The 22,062-nt window shown below is 34.8% G+C and overlaps 1 protein-coding gene across 1 annotated transcript in view; it reads right to left on the bottom strand.

The window, feature by feature from the left end:
• Positions 1-22,062, bottom strand: part of LOC136029185 (inositol-trisphosphate 3-kinase B-like) — an 89,947-nt gene that overhangs the window by 47,285 nt on the left and 20,600 nt on the right. The window contains exon 4 of the mRNA XM_065707310.1: positions 1,093-1,195. Within this exon, the coding sequence (XP_065563382.1) occupies positions 1,093-1,195 (103 nt within the window). The remainder of the gene's footprint in view (positions 1-1,092; positions 1,196-22,062) is intronic.

Raw genomic sequence — 22,062 nt, 5'->3', positions numbered from 1 at the left:
CTGTCTGACTGTGCTGCTCGTTTGAACTTCTAAGCCCTTTTTAAGTTTGAATAACTTTTATAAAGTATCCTATAACAGCTAATATTTAATAACTTAATAAGCTTACAAACTGTAAGCTGTAAAAAAATACATTCTTTTTTCTAACTGGTACTCGATTTAGGCTTCAGTTTTGGTTAATTTTACTTTTAGCTCAGTTAAGCTTGTATTCTCCTAGAGGCTGATTTTTGCTCGTTTGAACTTCTAAGCCAGTTTTAAGTTTGAATAACTTTATAAAGTACCCTATAAAAGATAATATTTAATAACTTAATAAGCTTACAAACTGTAAGCTGTAAAAAATGTTATTCAATCCTGTTTTCTAAGCCTATAATGAGAGACAGGTTGAAATGGCTAGGTTTTGCGGGTGAAGGATGACAGATTGCCAAAGATGGTCCTTGCTGGCCAACCGTCTGAGACCAAACAAAAAGCACGTCACTACCAAACGGGGTGGGAGGATGTCGTAAGGAAAGATTAAAGAGAAATGGGAATTTCCTGGGAGGGTGTAAAGAGGGAGGCTTTGAATAGGTTGGGATGGAGGAGGAGCGTGTGTGCTGCGTCGGCCTCAGGTGGTTTGGAGCTGCAGTAAGTTTTTAGTAGCACCAGTGGTTAAATTTGAACTACTAAAGGATTTTATTTCTACTCGTGACACTCTAACTTTTGCCACTCCAGCCAAATAGCAGTCCAGCTTTTTGGGTGGCTTAATGGAGGCGGTGGCATCATATATATTCGCATAATTTTTTATTCGTTTAAAATTAAGCTTCATTCTTTTTTTTGCTGCTGCTACTCGATTTGGCTTCATTTTTTATTAATTTCACTTTTAGCTTGGTTAAGCGCGTATTCTCCTAGCAAGAGGGTGAGTTTTGCTCGTTTGAACTTCTCAGCCCGGTCCTTACTTTCCATGGAAAATAAAAATTTTCATTTTCTAATTGAATCTCTTTTTTAAAGCTGAAAAAGACAAAAGGGTATATTATGTAGGCTACGGAGGAGCATATTATATCTTTTGTAACATAATATAGGCGAAGAAACTACAGATAGACAGAAATGATTCTCAATTACCCTGATGGCCAGCTAACTGTATCCAAGGGTATCTCTGCTTCTTGTATGTCTGAATGAATGGTGACCAACTCACAACACTCCTTACCTTTTTCCATCCAGAAGCCTGTAAAGAAGATTTCAGTAAAAGAAAGATATTAATATTTGTAATAAAACGAAGTGAAAATTGGATATCTTGTTCGATGCTTTTTCGTCTATTTGTTATTAAATTTTCTTCTTTTGCTCGGCCTTTCCTTTCTACTGAGCCACTTATAAGATATACGAAAACCGTGCACATAATGATAACGTGTATTCAATTTTGACAAAACGAAAAAATAACAAGAATCCTTTTTAGTAAAATAGACCCTCCCCCCTGAACAAACACGCAAGATTATTCAACAGGAGTTAAGTGCAACATATATCAATAAATCTCACTCTAAAAATTGAATTTTACGAAATAAATCAAACTAAGTTTAAATAAAACAGAAGTCAATACGTAATGTACTGATTGTAATAGTGGGCCAAGTAGAAGTAAACAAATATTGCATCATAAATGCTAGTTAACTAGATTAATTGTGAAACCCTTGCACACACTTTATTGACGCAAATCTGACATTCAACAAGAATTATAATACATGATCTCGATCAGGTATATACAGATAAATCAATCTCAGGGAAGATGGGGGAGGGGGATTCAAGAACGTATAGAAAAACAACAAAATTACGTGAAAGGTAAAGACAAAAAATTGTATAAAAATGAAGATTACAGAGGGCGGAGTATAGACCCAAAAGCTCAACAGTGTATGAAGCCTGTCATTTGTTCGTTTTGAAGTGGAATCATATCTCGTCCATTCCATATGATTTTAGCACAAATATCGCTAAAAATATTAGCTTCATAAAATTTCTGGCAATTCTCATTTATTTTTTAAAGTGACGTGGTTTTTATTTTAATTTTTGCTTTTAATATAGCTTTTCAGGCTGATTCCCTGTAATGATTTTTCGAAATAGTCTGTCGTTTCAGTTTTTTTACCTCTTTTTTACAGGCAGATTTTTTGTTCCTAAAAAAGTTTCGTTAGTTTCCTAGTGCAACTTTTTATTCGACTTTCAAAACAACGATAATAACTTTTCCATCGGCCATAGCTGCCACACTATGCACATTTCAAGCTGCTTTAACTGAAGAACCTTAATGACCAACTTTTTAGGACTGCTTCAGAACCTTATCATATAACTAAATTGACTTGCTTTTCGACTGTTATTTTCATAACTTCTATTTTCGATCAGCCCATACCGAAGGAGCTAAAGACCTTGGGATATTTTCGATAAGGCAAGAACAAATCTACTTATGGGACCTGGAATAGGCTCAATAATCCCAAACCAAAAGAAGTAATGGACTTCAGATATTTACAGTCAGCCTATTCCAAAGATGTTGGTGAACTTGAAAAATTTTCGAGGTTCAAAGTTCCACCAGGCTTACAATATGCTCAATGAATACAAACCTACACAGTTCAATAGCAGAAAACAAAACAAAGTGAAGCAACAACAAAAAGCTCTGGATATTTCGGTCACATATACAGTGGCCGTCATTAGCATATAAACTAAAATAATTCAAGTAAAACATCAACGTTTAACCAAAACAATTAATTAATTACATATTATTTAGCGCTCTTATTTTCTTCAAAGCAGTTACAGATGCTAGTCTCTTTTCCCAGTTCCTGGTCCATTGACTCGATTTTTATGTGAAGGTTCATTATCAGGTAAACAAAGGTCAATGGTATTAAGAATAACTAAATTTGTATTATTTGACCATAGTGAATCATAATAAATTTTCAGGCCAAATTCACCCGTATCTCTGTTTAACGTCAGGTTGAAGATTTTTTTTTTAATTTCAATGTTTGTTTTTTTAATTTCAATGGTTTGAACAATATTTTTCAATAATAGCTACAAACCTACCCTCAGCTTCTGAACCCAGACCAAAAGGCGTTACTGGGATATTTTAATTTTATTCGGACGACTTAAAATTTGTAGTTTCTCTATTGAAACTACTACTTTCTAAAAAGTTTGTATAAAATGTGGGGATCCCTTTTTTAGATGTTCTGGTGACAAGATTTAGGGGTTCCTCTCAGTTCTTCCTCCTGTGTTTGAAGAGATCGAGTCAGATATGGACCTCTAAAAAATACATCTTGAACATGTGTTTTTACTTTGCATAGTTGAGATCCAACAACCTCTTCTGCTATATATCTTGATGAAAACTTAGGGACTTCTCCATTCCATCCCTAATAGAGGTTGGGTCGGATTTTAAAGGGGAGGGACAACAATAAACACAAACTTAGTTGATAACTTGAATAAAAAGTGCCTAGAAATTCCGAGAAATTTTAAGATTTCCTAGGAACTGGGGACGGAAGCTTCCTGTGTCCGTGCATGCCTTGAGTGCTCTCAATCTTACAATTACACCCGTAGACCCGTTACATCCGTAGTGTAAATATTATACCCGTTTTTCTGTCTATATTTTTATTAATTAGAAGTATTAAAATCATGGGCGCGAACCGAACGTTAGGCTTTTTCTTTACTATCAGCAAAAAGAAAAAAAGTTTTGAGATTATATTCGCTTTGGGATGAAAAAATGGACATTAAACTATTTTAAACGAGTAGATGGATAAATGATTCGATTGAAGGGGCTCTGCGGTTAGGGTATTATAATTTCATAAAAGAGTATTTCCAAGTCATAGTAGTGCTTGCGTATTATATGGTACACAATTGAGAAGTGAAGTTATGAATATAGATAAAAGAGAAAAGATTTCTCTTTTCGTTATAGATATATATATATATATATATATATATATATATATATATATATATATATATATATATATATATATATATATATATATATATATATATATATATATATATATATATATATATATATATATATATATATATATAAATGTTCTTAACTACGTAAAACTTGCGAATATACAACATTCTTCGATGTCCCATTGTCTGTGCATATAAATAGATTGTCAGGTTTACCGAATCTTGAACATGCAACATAAAATTGTCCATGGGAAAAACAATCCGTATTCAGATCTATACCTCATTATTCTAATGATTGCCCTTGAGCTTTGTTGATGGTGATTGCTAATCGAACATTCCCTGCGTCCCCGTCGTCATTTATATATCCCCCTGTGCCCTCGGCATCCCCGTTGTAGTTGTGTCCCTGTGTCCCGGTCGTCATTTATATTCCCAGTATCCCGGTCGTCATTTGTGTCCCAGTGTCCCAGTCTGTAATTTCTCTTTGAGCGTCCCGGTCGTCATTTATATTCCCTGTGTCCCGGTCGTCATTTGTGTCCCAGTGTCCCAGTCTGTAACTTCTCTTTGATTGTCCCGGTCGTCATTTATATTCCCTGTGTCCCGGCTTTTAGTTTTCTTTTTCTCCTTTATTTTTCAGTTTTTTTCCTTTTTTTAGTTTTTTTTTCTTTTTCAGTTTTTAGTTTTTTTAGTTTTTTTTATTAGTTTTTAGTTTTTTTTTCTTTTTAGTTTTTTTGTAGTTTTTAGCTTTTTTAGTTTTTTTTAGTTTTTTTTTCTTTTTTAGTTTTTAGTTTTTTACCTTTTTTTAGTTTTTTTTTTTTGTTTTTTAGCTTTTTTAGTTTTTTTAGTATTTTCTTTTTATTTTTTTTGTAGTTTTTACCTTTTTTAGTTTTTTTTCTTCTTTTGTATTAATGCTAAAGCCAAGGTTCGAACCTGGAACCTCTCGGACCTAGAACCTGGAACATAACGCTTTACCAACTCAGCTACTTCAGCTTGAATACATTCGTTTTGAGCAGCTTCCTCGGCTGTTGCCATTGTATGTTCTTCAGTCATTTTAAAATTAGAAATTTCTCTTTCAACGATCTTCTTACAATTAAAAAATTGTCTTTGAACGATTTTCTTAAATACCTGTGTCCTGGTCGTCATTTATATTCCCTGTGTCCCGGTCGTCATTTGTGTCCCGGTATCCCAGTCTGTAATTTCTCTTTGAGTGTCCCAGTCGTCATTTATATTCCCTCTGTCCCGGTCGTCATTTGTGTCCCGGTCTGTAATTTCTCTTTTAGTGTTTTTTCTTTTTAGTTTTTTACCTTTTTTCTTTTTTCAGTTTTCTTTTTCTTCTTTATTTTTCAGCGTCACTATGAAATACATATCGCTGAACCTTTGTTTTTTTTTAACTAAAATCTGGTAGGCACTGATGACCTTATCCAAGTCAAAATCCCAAACCCAATCATCATCGCTATCATTTTCAGTTTTGATATGTTTTGACTCTCGTTGTCCAGGTGGATTTTCATCTAACTGCGCGGTTTCGCGTTCTTTAGCCGCAAGCCTGTTTTCTTGCTGTTCTTGTGATTCCTCGGCACGCTTTCTTTTCTTACTTTTTCTATCAGCCGCAAGCCTGTTTTCTTGCTCTTCTTGTGATTCCTCGGCACGCTTTCTTTTCTTACTTTCTCTATCAGCCGCAAGTTTTTTGGCATAGACTCTTTGAGCAGCTTCCTCGGCTGTTGCCATTGTAGGTTCTTCAGTCATTTTACAATTAAACATTTTTCCGTCCACGATCTTCTTACAATTAAAAATTTGTCTTTGAACGATTTTCTTAAATACCTTTAATGACGTCATCGTCATAACAAACATGACGACAACTAACTTCATGACGACATGACATGATGACATGACGTCACTCGACAGACACACAGACAACTTATTTTTATAAATATAGCTTTTATATATATATATAGATATACCAATTCAAAAACGAATGTATATACAGACCGGGACACAGGGAATAAAAAAAACTAAAGAAAAAAACTAAAAAAGGAAAAAAACTGAAAAATAAAGGAGAAAAAGAAAACTAAAAAAAAAAAAAATAATAAAAAAAGAAACTAAAAAAGATAAATGTATTCATGCCGAATTAGCTGAGTTGTTAAAGCGTTATGTTCCAGGTTCTAGGTCCGAGAAGTTCCAGGTTCGAACCTTGAAAAGGAAAAAACTAAAAAAAACTAAAAAAAGGTAAAAACTACAAAAAAAATAAAAAGAAAAAAAACTAAAAACTAACAAAAAACTAAAAAAATTGAAAAAACTAAAAACTGAAAAAAAACTAAAAAAAGGAAAAAAACTGAAATAAAGGAGAAAAGGAAAACTAAAAAAAATAAAAATACAAATTAAAAAAAAACTAAAAAGGTAAAAACTACAAAAAAAAACTAAAAAGAAAAAAAAACTAAAAAAGCTGAAAAAAGGTAAAAACCAAAAAAAAACTAAAAAGAAAAAAAGGAAAAAAACAAAAAAATTCTTTCATCATATACCAGTTCAAAAACGAATGTATATACAGACCTGGACACAGGTAATATAAATGACGACCGGGACACTCAAAGAGAAATTACAGACTGGGACACCGGGACACAAATGACGACTGGGACGTGTGTGTCGACTGACGTCATGTTTTTGTGTCGACTGACGTCATGTTTGTCGACTATAAATGACGACTGGGACACAGGGACACAACTACAACGGGGACGCCGGGGGCACAGGGGGGATATATAAATGACGATGGGGACACAGGGAATGTTTGATTAGCAATCACCATGAACAAAGCTCAAGGGCAATCATTAGAATAATGAGGTATAGATCTGAATACGGATTGTTTTTCCCATGGAGAATTATATGTTGCATGTTCAAGAGTCGAGTCGGTAAACCTGACAATCTATTTATATATACAGACAATGGGACAGCGAAGAATGTTGTATATTCGTAAGTTTTACGCAGTTAAAAACATATATATATCTATCTATATTCAAAGGGGGGACACAGGGACACAACTACAATGGCGCGTAGCTAATATGGCGCGTAACGACTTACGCGCGCGGGGGGGCTTGGGGGGTTAGCGCGAAGCGCCCCCACCAACAGCTAGTATATATATATATATATATCCCGGTGTCCCACCGGGACACAAATGACGACCGGGAAACACTCAAAGAGAAATTACAGACTGGGACACCGGGACACAAATAACGACCGGATCACAGGGAATATAAATGACGACCGGGACACAGGAACACAACTACAACGGGGACGCCGGGGGCACAGGGGGGATATATAAATGACGACGGGGACACAGGATAATGAGGTATAGATCTGAATACGGATTGTTTATCCCATGGACAATTATATGTTGCATGTTCAAGAGTCGGTAAACCTGACAATCTATTTATATGCACAGACAATGGGACAGCCAAGAATGTTGTATATTCGCAAGTTTTACGTAGTTAAATATATATATAAATATATATATATATATATATATATATATATATATATATATATATATATATATATATATATATATATATATATATATATATATATATATATAAATCTATATTCACATGTGGGACACAGGGACACAACTACAATGGCGGTTATGGCGCGAAAAAAGCTAAAAAAAGAAAAAAAACTAAAAAGAAAAAAAATTAAAAAAAAAGGAAAAAATAAAAAAGGTAAAAAACTAAAAAGAAAAAAACACCGGGACACAAATGACGACCGGGACACAGGGAATATAAATGACGACTGGGGAAAAGCGACACAACTACAACGGGGACGCCGGGGGGCACAGGGGGATATATAAATGACGACGGGGACACAGGGAATGTTCGATTAGCAATCACCATCAAAAAAGCTCAAGGGCAATCATTAGAATAATGAGGTATAGATCTGAATACGGATTGTTTTCCCATGGACAATTATATATTGCTTGTTCAAGAGTCGGTAAACCTGACAATCTATTTATATGCACATACCATGGGACAGCGAAGAATGTTGTATATTCGCAAGTTTTACGTAGTTAAAAACATATATCTATATATATAAAAATAAGTTGTCTGTCTGTGGATGTGTGGATGGATGTGTCAGGTGACGTCACCTGAAAAAACTGGATTAGGTGACGTCAAAACTGAAAAAACTAAAAAAAGGCAAAAACTACAAAAAAACTAAAAACTAATAAAAAAAATAAAAAAGCTAAAAAACTAAAAAAACTATAAAGGTAAAAACCAATAAAAAACTAAAAAAAAAACTGAAAAAACTAAAAAAAGGCAAAAACTACAAAAAAAAACTAAAAACTAATAAAAAAAGTAAAAAAGCTAAAAAACTAAAAAAACTAAAAAAACTAAAAAAAGGTAAAAAACTAAAAAAAATAAAAAATAAAAAAAAACTAAAAAAAAGGAAAAAACTGAAAAATAAGCTAAAATAAAGGTAAAAACCAATAAAAAACTAAAAAAAAAGGAAAAAACTAATAAATGACGACACTCAAAGAGAAAGCGACCAGGACAAAAGGAATGTTCGATTAGCAATCAACAAAGCACCGGGACACAGGGAGTATAAATGACGACCAGGACATAAGTAAAAAAAAAAAACTATCTATATATATAAAAATAAGTTGTCTGTGGATCTGTGGATCGTGGATCAGGTGACGTCACCTGAAAAAACTGGATCAGGTGACGTCAAAACTGAAAAAACTAAAAAAAGGCAAAAACTACAAAAAAAACTAAAAACTAATAAAAAAAATAAAAAAGCTAAAAAACTAAAAAAACTAAAAAAAGGCAAAAACTACAAAAAAAACTAAAAACTAATAAAAAAGCTAAAAAACTAAAAAAACTAAAAAAAAGGCAAAAACTACAAAAAAACTAAAAACTAATAAAAAAAATAAAAAAGCTAAAAAACTAAAAAAACTAAAAAAAGGTAAAAAACTAAAAAATAAATAACGACCGGGACACAGGGACACAACTACAACGGGGACACCGGGGGAAACAGGGGGATATAAATGACGACCGGGACAAAAAAACTAAAAAGAAATAAAAACTAAAAACTAATAAAAAAAACTAAAAAATCTAAAAATCTAAATAAGCTAAAAAAGAAAAAAAAAGGAAAAAAATAAAGGAGAAAAACAAAACTAAAAAACGAATGTATATACAGACCGGGACACCGGGATACAAATGATGACCGGGACCCGGGACACAGGGAATATAAATGACGACCGGGACACAGGGAATATAAATGACGACCGGGACACAGGGACACAACTACAACGGGGACACCGGGGGAAACAGGGGGATAACCTGACAATCTATTTATATGCAAAGACAATGGGACAGCAAAGAATGTTGTATATTCGCAAGTTTTACGTAGTTAAAACCATATATATATATATATTTCTATATTCACAGGTGGGACATAGGGACACAACTACAATGGCGCGTAACTATTATGGCGCGTAACGACTTACGCGCGCGGGGGGGCTTGGGGGGGCGCGAAGCGCCCCCACCAACTAGGTGTTGGGGTGGCGCGAAGCGCCACCCCAACAGCTAGTATATATATATATATATATATATATATATATATATATATATATATATATATATATATATATATATATATATATATATATATATATATATATATATATATATATATCTATATTCACAGGTGGGACACAGGGACACAACTACAATGGCGCGCAACTAATATGGCGTGTAATGACTTACGCGCGCGGAGGGGCTTGGGGGGGCGCAAAGCGCCCCCACCAACTAGGTGTTGGGGTGCCCCAACAGCTAGTATATATATATATATATATATATATATATATATATATATATATATATATATATATATATATATATATATATATATATATATATATATATATATATATATATATATATATATATATATATATATATATATATATATATATATATATATATATATATATATATATATTAATAAATTTTCCGGTTCCTCGTCAGTTCCTAGAACGTATTCCAGTTAATTCCTGAGGAATGGAATATCGAGGATATGTTATCTTTACTTGGGATGGACAATTTCGCTATAGGAAGAAGTAAAGCTCGAAATGTCTCGAAATATATATATATATATATATATATATATATATATATATATATATATATATATATATATATATATATATATATATATATATATATATATATATATATATATATATATATATATATCTATATTCACAGGTGGGACACAGGGACACAACTACAATGGCGCGCAACTAATATGGCGTGTAATGACTTACGCGCGCGGAGGGGCTTGGGGGGGCGCAAAGCGCCCCCACCAACTAGGTGTTGGGGTGGCGCTTCGCGCCACCCCAACAGCTAGTATATATATATATATATATATATATATATATATATATATATATATATATATATATATATATATATATATATATATATATATATATATATATATATATATATTAATAAATTTTCCGGTTCCTCGTCAGTTCCTAGAACGTATTCCAGTTAATTCCTGAGGAATGGAATATCGAGGATATGTTATCTTTACTTGGGATGGACAATTTCGCTATAGGAAGAAGTAAAGCTCGAAATGTCTGTTCCTAAAGCTTTGAATTATGCTAGCTCAATTCGCTCTAGGGATGTTCCACCATTCTGATGACACCCTAACTTAAGCTATACTCAAAAGTTAGTCAGGTTCAAATCCAAATGAAAGTGCAGTCGAAAAGCCTCCAAGAAATACCGCTCAAGCTTTACTTAACTTAAGTCAGTTGGAAATCTATTACATAATCGACTCTAGGCCATCACTACCGCTTCCATATCATCTTCTAAATCAAAGAAACGGTCCCGTGTATAAATCCCTATGTCTAAACACAAGAGAATTTCTTAGAATCAAAGCTAAAAGTATTGCTTCCAGAATCAACTTGCCTGAGATATCCGGCTAATCCTCCTGTCTACAGTACCAAGACAGCAATCCTCACACTTGCATTCAAGTTCTGGGTCGCTCCCAGTTTCCCCACTGGAGCATCTTGAAAGTGTTAAGTGGCTGGCTGTTAGCCTATGAGGCCTTAGTTCAACGACACTAAGGCACTCGTTATTTCTATATCCTGGGGCAGGATCTAGTCGCAACTCTGGAAGAACTGATGGATTTGTATCTTCCTCTTTCATCTTTTAATTCATTGAGGACAACATTTCAAAATTCAAGGTGTTGCATTATCCCCTTTTTTAATATTTGCAGATAAACTTGTGAGTCGCCTTTTTAAGAATAACATCGAGGTTAAAGAAGTGATCATAATACTACTCTCTTCCAACTATCACTAAAACTAATACATCCAAATCACCAATCTTTTTTGTCGTTCCCATTTCCTGCAAAAACCGGCGTGCTGGCTAATTCTATGACATCAAGCGTGTGTGTGTTATCTCTAAAAGCTTAATGCTAGGCCTGTGTATTTGTCTACCTTCTTTCCTTTATAGTGTTTGATCTTGCACATGGATTTGCGAGAGACCAAATTGTTTGTAAATAGAATATTAATTTATCAATGGATCAAAATGCATTTGAGCTATCAGGTTTTATGCGCAGTAAAACAAAAAATATATAAATATTGCTGATACACCCTTTTGACAACCTCTTCGCACTTAGCGTGCTTTGATTTAGTTTAACTCCCCCCTCAACATTTCCTAAAATTTTCACCTTGATACTCTTAGCCTTAAAATCACTAGCAATAGAACTAGTAGTTGTAGTAGTATTAGTAGTAGCAGTAGTAGTAGTAGTAAATAGTAATAGTAGTAGTGGTATTAACGGGAGTAGTAGTAGTAGTAGCGTGCACTTTTAGCATTTTAATTAATGTATCATCCCTCTCAGCAACCTCTTACACCCCTAAAAATTCCAACTTAGTATCCAAAGCCATTCCTGGGATAGTACCTTTTGACAACCTATATGACATAGTGTGTTTTCATTTAATTCAACATTTCCATCAAACATTCCCTGGAACCTTCATCTGAATACCCATGGCCTTTTTGGAAATTAAATGTAAAACACGCCCCCCCCTTTCCTTATATAAAAAACAGCTAACATCTAACAACCCCTTTTATTAAAAGTTTTGATGATGAAAATTTAGGGACGCCTCACTCCTGCTGGATTTGATGTGAATTCCCATGAGGTAGAGCTATAGCAGTTACTATTATATCCAGCCAAATTTGATTGTAACTTCACTCAGACAGGTGATAAGGCCTAAGGTTTTTGAAGAAGAAAATCATTATATCTAATATCTTATGCTTCTTTGTTGATCTCAATCAAACAGTTCGTGGTAACGAACTGTAGTAAGGAGCGACCCGGCTCAATAGAAACCAAAACTCTATAAAATGGAATTTTGATACCAATAGCTACATCAAAAGAATCGCATTTTAATGCTGATTTTAAGTATATAAGTTTCATCAAGTTTAGTCTTACGCACCAAAAGTTACGAGCCTGAGAAAATTTGTGTTATTTTAGAAAATAGGGGGAAACACCCCCTAAAAGTCATAAAATCTTAACGAAAATTACACCATCAGATTCAGCGTATCAGAGAACCCTACTGTATAGGTTTCAAGCTCCTATCTACAAAAATGTTGAATTTTGTATTTTTTGCCAGAAGGCAGATCACGGATGCGCGTTTTTTTTTTTTTTTTTTTTTTTTTTTTTCAGGGGTGATCGTATCGACCCAGTTGTCCTAGAATGTTGCGAGAGGGCTCATTCTAACGGAAATGAAAAGTTCTAGTGCCCTTTTTAAGTGACCAAAAAAATTGCAGGGCACCTAGGCCTCCTCCCACGCTAATTATTTTCCCAAAGTCAACGGATCAAAATTCTGAGATAGCCATTTTATTCAGCGTAGTCGAAAAACCTTATAATTATGTCTTTGGGGACGACTTACTCCTCCACAGTCCCCGTGGGAGGGGCTACAAGTTACAAACTTTGACCAGTGCTTACATATAGTAATGGTTATTGGGAAGTGTGCAGGTGTTTTCAGGAGGATTTTTTGGTTGGGGGAGGGGTTGAAAAGAGGTGGATATACTGGGGGAGCTTTCCATCGAGGAATTTGTCATGGGGGAAGAAAATTTCCATGAAGGGAGCGCAGGATTTACTAGCATTATTTAAAAAAAACAATGAAAAAATAAATATGAAAAAGTTTTTTTCAGCTGGAAGTAAGGAGTAGCATTAAAACTTAAAACGAACAGAAATTATTACCCACCTCCTCCTAATACCCCGCTCTTTACGCTAAAGTATTTTTAGTAACGTCAACTATTTATTCTACGGCTTTTGTGATTCAGGGGTCATTCTTATTGAATTGGGCCAAAATTTAAGATTTAGTGTAAAGAGAGAGGTACTGACGAGGGGGCGAACCCTCTCATATGTGTAATAAAAACAAGAGAATAAAAAATTATTTACGTAAGCTAGTTTATAAGTTACGTATATCTTTTGCTAATAAAAGATTCGTAAAAAATTAAAAGTTCTAGTTGCCTTTTTTATTAACCAAAAAATTGGAGGGCAACTAGGCTTCCTCCCCCGCTCTTTTTTCTCAAAATCATTCGATCAAAATTACGAGAAAGCCATTTAGCCAAAAAAAAAAAAAAATAAAAAAATATGCAAATTTCGTTTTAATTATTCCTCTGCGGAGAGCCAAAATCAAAACATGCATTGATTCAAAAACGTTCAGAAATTAAATAAAAAAAAACAATTTTTTTCAACTGAAAGTAAGGAGCGACATTAAAACTTAAAACGAACAGAAATTACTTCGTATATGAAAGGGGCTGCTTCCTCATCAACGCCCCGCTCTTTACGCTAAAGTTTATTACTGTTTTAAAAAGAAGAGTTGAGAGAAAGAGTCAAACTATATCGTAAAGAGCGGGGCGTTGATGAGGAAGCAGCCTCTTTCATATACGAAGTAATTTCTGTTCGTTTTAAGTTTTAATGTCGCTCCTTACTTTCAGTTGAAAAAACTTGTTTTTTTTTATTTAATTTTACTAAGAGATGAAAATAAAGTACTTATTTCTTTATATTTCAGAAATAAACATGCAACGCATACATGTTTCAGCCACTTTAAAATGTAGAAATTATAGTAAATCTGATTAAGATTGGCTCTATGTAAACAATCGACAAATTGCACAACTTACAGTCCTTTTCCAAAGGGCTGTTGGGGGTTGACATTATCAGAGGTATAGTTATGGATTTTTCGACTATGAACAAAATGGCCAGCTTGAAATTTTGATCCGATCAATTTGGAGGGAAAGATGCGAGGAGGTGGGATTGGCTGCCCTACCATCCTTTGTGACTCTTATATAGGCACTAGAAATTTCGATTTCCAATCAAATGAGCCTCTTTTGAAGAGTGTACGGCAACTCCTTCTAAACGAAGTGCCTTGGTGAAAAAAACAAACAAATAATACATTGTGCCCACTTCGGTCTTTACTTAGGCAGCGCCTTTGTGCTGCCTATGACGCGAAGGAAATTGTGGCACAGCAAGGTATTGATTTCGGTCAATTTATGCTATTGGACACAAATTTATTTCCAATAGGATCGAAATGCCAACAAGTGAAATTCTTAAATAGGCAATTGACTTGCCATGTCTGAGAAAAAAACTGATGGATTACAACATTCATTATGGGCGCAGAAATGGCTACAACATATTTACCTCGACTAGATACATAGATGAAGAAATACTGCTACGTGCAGCTAAGACTTGAAATACCAGATTTAAAACATGGTATCAAGATATTAGGCATTCATTGATAGCAATGACGTCTTTATTTATTTATTCAAATTGCTACTGAAATAATAGTTTATTTAAGTGATCTTAATGAAAACCATGCCATTAGATTCAGAATATCAGAGAATCCTACAGTAGGGATTTCAAGCTTCTATCTACAAAATTGTAGTATTTCGTATTTTTTTGCCAGAAGAAAGATACAAATGTATGCTTACTTTTTTATTTTTTCCGGAGGTGAGCAAGCAAACCAATGGTCTTAGAAGATTCAGAAAGGGCTCATTCAAACCAAAACTAGAAGCTCTAGTGCCCTTTTTAAGTGACCAAAAAGATTTGAGGATAGCTAGCCCCCTCCCACAGCCGTTTTTCCCAACGATATCAAATTAAAAAATTTTGAAATAGCCGTTTTCTTCAGCATATTTGATTTTCCAGAATTCACAAACAGGATTCTTTTTATTTGTTATACATTCTTTATGGCTACTTAATTTTACACGTGACGAGAATGTTCCGGGAGAATTGTCAGGGGAAAATTTTCAGCAGGAAAGGGATTGTCTGGGGGAGAATTTTTCCATGGAAGAATTTTCCACGGGAGAAAATTATCGTGGAGGGGGAAGGGTATTTTGAATAGATTTCAAGTTATTTTTTGAAAAGCGATCAGTCATTAAAAAAAACATAAGTTTTTTCAACTGAAAGTAAAAAAGTAACATTAAAACTTAAAATGAACAGAAATTAGTCCGTATATGAAGAGGGCTGCATACATATCAATCCTTCGCTCTTAAGATGAAGTTTGACTTTTCGTCCCAATTCTTTATGAAAGACTCCTAAAGCACAAGGGCTGATTCATTGGAATAAGAATCTTTTTAATACTAAATAGCTTTAGTTGAAGGAAAATGGATTGAGGAGGGGAAGACACCTCACATACAGAACAACTTCCGTTTATTTCAAGTTTTAACGTTGTGACTTACTTTCAGTTGATTTTTTTTTAATCCAAGCCTAAAACGAAAAGAAATCCCTATTATTGAATAAATGAGACCCAAAATGAATAGAATTACGGTGAATAGTTAGTTCCAACTTAAAATCAAACAGAAACTTAATTTTTATTGTTAAGATAAACAAAAATAACAGTCGTTACTCCAAAAACAAATTAAATGAATTTTTTTCCTTTGACATTGTTTTTTAAGTTTTCACCAACTAAAGCAACTGGGAAGGGGACTTTCAAGACGAAGAGTTCTAAACCTCCTCCATCAAGCCATGGTCCGGAGTTTTTAACGATTGTGGCTTTTTTCAGGCCACAAATACTAAAGCGGCTGGGAAGGTGATTTCTTAAGAGGGGGGACTGTAAACATCTAGTTGAGAATTCTGAACCATGGAGATTATACTGTTACTTTTTTACCTCTCAGTATTTTAACTCCAAAAATGAAACCAAACATTAAAATTTTGTGTCATATGGTGATTTATGATGGTCTTATGAAGTCTAATTTATAAGAAGTAAGTAGGCTAGGTATAAAAATTAAAGTTCAAATGGGCTCTTAAAAAGCTTTTAAGCTTCCCACTAAGTTTCATTACGATCTCTCCGCTCTAACTTTCAGCAATCGCTATATTGATCACGTATTTAGTTTTGTATGTTCTTCATGTAAAAATTGGGGTGGTCCGAGATTCGAACCTGAGACCTCTCGTACCCTAAGAGAGAATCATATTCCAAGACCACAAGCCATACTTAAGAAGAACAGTCATTTATTTTATTGACAAATAAAATTCTTCTCAATTATCCTGTTCACTCGCTCCCTTCCCCCCCCCCAGATGGTCAAATTGAGGAGCAGACTATTTCTAATTTAATCTAGTCTGGTCCCTGATACGCCTGCCAAATTTCATCGTCCTAGCTTATCTGGAAGTGCCTAAACTAGTAAATCCCCCCAACTCCCCCAAAGAGAGCGGATCCGGTCTGGTTATGTCAATAACGTATCTAGGACATGTGCTTATTTTATTTTGGAATTATATGCTTATATTATATGCATTATATGCTTATTTATTGTGGAAGGACGGTTAATTTGGAAAAATTAGAAAAAATGAGGTATTTTAGCTAAGGAACAGGTTATCGGATCTTAAGGAAATTTGATGTTTAGAAAGACCGGATCCGGTTGGGATTCAAAATAAGAGCTCTGAGACACGAGGCTCTTCTAAATCTCAAATTTCATTAAGATCTGATCACCCGTTCATATGTTAAAAATACATCATTTTTTCCAATTTTTCCGAATTACCCCCCATCGAAATCCCCCAAAGAGAGCAAATCCAATCTGGTTATGGCAAGCACGTATCTAGGACTTGTCATTATTCTTCCCAGCAAGTATCATCACGATCTCTCCTTTCTAAGCGTTTTCCAAGATTTCCAGTTTCCTCCGCCAGTTCCCTCCAACGTCATCGGATCCGGTCAGGATTTAAAATAAGAGCTCTGAGACACGAGGGCCTTCCAAATATTAAATTTCATTAAGATCCAATCACCCGTTCGTAAGTTAAAAATACCTCATTTTTTCTAATTTTTCCAAATTACCGAATTAGGTCCCCCCAACTCTCCCAAAGAGAGCGGATCCGATCCGGTTATGTCAATAACGTATCTAGGACATCTGATTATTTTTCCCACCAAGTTTCATCCAGATTTCTCCACTCTAAGCGTTTTCCAAGATTTCTGCCCCCCCCCCAGCTCCTCCCAATGACATTGGATCCGGTCGGGATTTAAAATAAGAGGTTTGAGTTACAAGGTTTTCTAAATATCAAATTTCATTAAGATCCGATCACCCGTTCGTAAGTTAAGAATACCTCATTTTTTCGATTTTTTTCGAATTAATCCCCCCTAGCTCTCCCAAAGAGAGCGGATCCATTCCGGATATGTCAATCACGTATCTACGACTTTTGCTTATTTTTGCCACAAAATTTCATCCTGATCCCTCCTCTCTAAGCGTTTGCTAAGATTTCAAGTTTCCCCCTCCAACTCCCCCCAATGTCACCGAATCCGGTCGGGATTTAAGATGAGAGCTTTGAGACACGATATTCTTCCAAATATAAAATTTTATTAAAATCCGATCATTCGTTCGTAAGTTAAAAATACCTCATTTTTTCTAATTTTTCCAAATTAACCGTTCCCCTACTCACCCCCCCCCCCCCACCGCATAGATGGTCAAATCGGGAAAAACTATTTCTAATTTAATATGGCTTGGTCCCTGATAATCCTGCCAAATTGCATCGTCCTAGCTTATCTGGAAGTGCACAAACTAGCAAAACTGGGACAGACAGCCAGACAGACCGACAGAATTTGCGATCACTATATGTCACTTGGTAAATAACAAATGCCATAAAATAGTGATTTCTTTCGTTTTCAAGGTGGGGGGAGGTACTTTTTCTCTGAAATAAGGGGTTTTTCAACCATGATGATTCCAATAGTATACTTTACATTTCAATTCAATGTCACCATCGAAGGTTTTCAGGCTTTATTTGATATTGCTATGGATTTGTTTTTGCAATAAATTTTTGCTATTCAAATTAATCGAAATTTTTTAAAATTAATCTATTAAGGTGATAAAGAGTAAATGTTTAAACATGCCTTGTTTGCAGATGAAGCTTTGGTCAGCGAAAGGTCCAAGGAAGGGAATTTTTTCCCTGTCTATGTATATGTATGTATACATATTATATGTATGTATGTGTATGTATGTATACATATTTTCCTGTTATGTAAGTTTACAAGGTATGTTTAAACATACCTTGTTTGCATATGAAGCTTTGGTTAGAGAAAGGTTCAAGGAAGGGTTAACGCTACTCCTGTTTGTGGAAATTTTTGTTGCTTTAAGTTTAACTTGACTTTTCATTTGAAATTCTACTCATTTTGGTCTCATTTATCCATTGATGATGATTTCTGTTCTTTTGGAATTTAGATTGTTATATTACTTTATTTCTATTCGTCTTTTGTTGTACATAGCTCTTTACTTTTCTTTCGATAACTTCTTTTCTTGAAAAAGTTTTGGTACTTATCGGTTATATAATAGACACTCGGGAAGTGAAGTTCGATTAACCGATAAGTACCAATAATAAACGGCACCGAGGTACATCCTGCCATCATTTACAATCATACTTAGTAGAGTATATGTGGCGGGCGGCAGTAAAGGCAGAAGGAAGACCTCCTTTTAACGCGATTCTTAACGACATTTCTGCGTTCTGGGTACATAATTCTAAGTTGTAATTTTATAATTTTCCTAATAAAGTATTATATTTTCATCATATTTTGTTTTATTTCATTAGCTTTATCAAAAGTTTGTGCTATATATTTGCACATTAGGGGGGGGGATGTGTGCCCCCCCTAATGTGCAAATATATAGCCTAAAATTGTTTCTAAACTATTATGTATTCATCATATTTTGTTCCATTTCATTAGCACTAATCAAACTTCACTTCCCGAGTTTCTATTATATAACCGATAAGCACCAAAACTTTCAATTGATTTCTGTTCGGTTTGATTGAATTTTTGCTTTTAAAAAATGAGAACAAAAATAAGGCACCAAGAATTGGTCAACCAGATTTGTTTTCTGATTGAGTTTCTCTTGGTTCTAAAATTTTAATTGAGATGTCTTCATGGCCTGAGATTTAAAGCAAATCAGCGAAAAAAATCAATTTTCTCGCACCAAGAATCAATACTATCACATTCTTCTTTCGAAATTTACTGTCCTTGAAAACTTCCTTTTGTCCTATCAAGTCAAAATTTACAATTAATTAGGAAAAATGTTTTTGACCGGTCTGGGCCCCCTAGGGTCCTCCCCCAACTTCAAACCAGATTTATGACTTTCTTGGCCCGGGGAATAAAACATGTAAAAATTTAACAGCGGTAAAGGAGAATTTCCATATTTTCTATTAGATAAAGTTCCTACTTTTGTTACGGTAAATATTGCAATTGTTACGGTAATTTAATGATTTTAAAATTTCATTTCATCTATTTTTTTTTCTCCCTTTCACAGGTTAACTACGGAAAATCGTCTTGAATCGTCACATATGACCGAATCGAAAACTCTGGGAATTCAAAGATCAAAATTGGTCTTTTGTATGTCCATTTTAACATTTCCTCGTGAAGACAAAACGTATTCCCTGAGTTGTCTTATCCCACGGTCAACCCGAAAAGGAGTATACTAGTATTTTTCAGGAAACGTTTTATTAAAATATTTACTCAGTATAAGGAAGTACGCAAGGGGAATATTGGGGCCCAGTCCTCTGAAAATTCTAAATTTTACTGAGTTTCTGGGTACTTACTATTGACAGTAATAAATAAAGCTTTCTTTACCCCCCCCCCCCTGAAAAAATCCGCCTACATGTGAGGCTCTGCAATTTGGCCTATAGGTGAGAATCGCTGCACTGCTCCACGGAGCATTGGCACGGAGGTCTACTTTTATCTTGATGTATCCACAATAAACTCATTATTGTTAATCATGTTAGATCATGCTATTATCTGTTCTCCTTTTAGGAAATACATTGAGGAAGTGCCTATTGCTCGTTTTTCAAGGACAATCAGTTGCCCGTATTTGTAGTTCCGATAGATGAAAAAATGTCTAATCAATAACATTAAAATACGTTTAACACGATATGAACCTTCCATTACCTTTACAAGAGCCATAAGAAGAAATTGAAGTTCGGATTTTACTTAAAAATTTAGGTTCAATTCCTTTCCAAATACAGTTCAGTCAGAAATCTAGAATGCGTTAAATCTATATAGCACTGTCGGCAAAAACAACCAATGACCTGCAGATACTTTGTCTTGACCTACTTCAGAATGCTTGATTTTAAAAGCTGCAGCTGAAGGCAGGATAAACGGACATTGAAGTGTCTAGAAGGTCTAGGAGTCCCCACAAGCTAAAGAAACGTAAGACAAAATTTTACACAAAGATTCCCTTTTTCGAGTAATTAAGAAACAAAATACCTTGAATCCGAACCATCGCTTAATGGAATAGATATAGGAGTTGCACTTATAAATGGTCAACCAGCTACGTTTGGACTTGATGGCAATAGCAGAATTATGCGAGCAAACAACTTAAGTATGCTCATGTCGAAACAAATATTCAACACAAGCGTTGTACTAACTCTGCATAATGAAGGAGAGATATGGCGAACTAACCCAGTGAGGTCGGACTAGAAACTTATTGTGCAAGAGTCAAATGCCCAAGCTACAAACGACAGAGAACGGAGGAAAATCAACTAACGGCTTCACTGTCTCTTTAGCTGGTGAAATGGCAGCTTCTCGTCCCTTGTCGTCGCTCTCTTGGCCCTTCTCTCCTCACACACTTGTTGTCATGATGTCATGTTTCCTAGTTCTTCTTTTTTTTCAGATTTGTGTCAGATAAAAGCCCTTTGTTTGCTAAGCTGTTATGAGAGGGAGGATCAGCAGGGTAATCAAACAGTTCGTGGTAACGAACTGTAATAAGGAGCGACCCGGCTCAATAGTAACCAAAACTCTAAAAAATGGAATTTTGATACCAATAGCTACATCAAAAGAATTGCATTTTAATGCTGATTTCAAATATATAAGTTTCATCAAGTTTAATCTTGCCCATCAAAAGTTACGAGCCTGAGAAAATTTGCCTTATTTTAGAAAATAGGGGGAAACACCCCCTAAAAGTCATAGAATCTTAACGAAAATTACATCATCAGATTCAGGGTATCAGAGAACCCTACCGTAGAAGTTTCAAGCCCCTATCTACAAAAATGTGGAATTTTGTATTTTTTTTGCCAGAAGGCAGATCACAGATGCGTGTTTTTTTTTTTTTTTTTTTTTTTTTCCAAGGGTGATCGTATCGACCCAATTGTCCTAGAATGTTGCGAGAGGGCTCATTCTAACGGAAATGAAAAGTTCTAGTGCCCTTTTTAAGTGACCAAAAAAATTGGAGGGCACTTAAGCCCCCTCCCACGCTAATTATTTTCCCAAAGTCAACGGATCAAAATCCTGAGATAGCCATTTTATTCCTCGTAGTCGAAAAACCTTATAACTATGTCTTTGGGGACGACTTACTCCCCCACATTCCCCGTGGGAGGGGCTACAACTTACGAGCTTTTACCAGTGCTTACATATAGTAATGGTTATTGGGAAGTGTACAGGCGTTTTCAGGAGGATTTTTTGGTTGGGGGAGGGGTTGAGAAGAGGGGGATATGCTTGGGGAGCTTCCCGTCAAGGAATTAGTCATGGGGGAAGAAAATTTCCATGAAGGGAGCGCAGGATTTACTAGCATTGCTTAAAAAAACAATGAAAAAATAAATATGAAAAAGTTTTTTTCAGCTGGAAGTAAGGAGCAGCATTAAAACTTAAAACAAACAGAAATTATTACCCATATGAGGGGCTCACCTCCTCTTAATACCTCGCTCTTTACGCTAAAGTATTTTTAGTAATGTCAA

Source organism: Artemia franciscana, chromosome 7 (assembly GCF_032884065.1).
Source record: "Artemia franciscana chromosome 7, ASM3288406v1, whole genome shotgun sequence".
In the NCBI taxonomy this organism is placed as follows: Eukaryota; Metazoa; Arthropoda; class Branchiopoda; order Anostraca; family Artemiidae; genus Artemia; species Artemia franciscana.
This window is presented reverse-complemented; position numbering and strand designations above follow the sequence as displayed.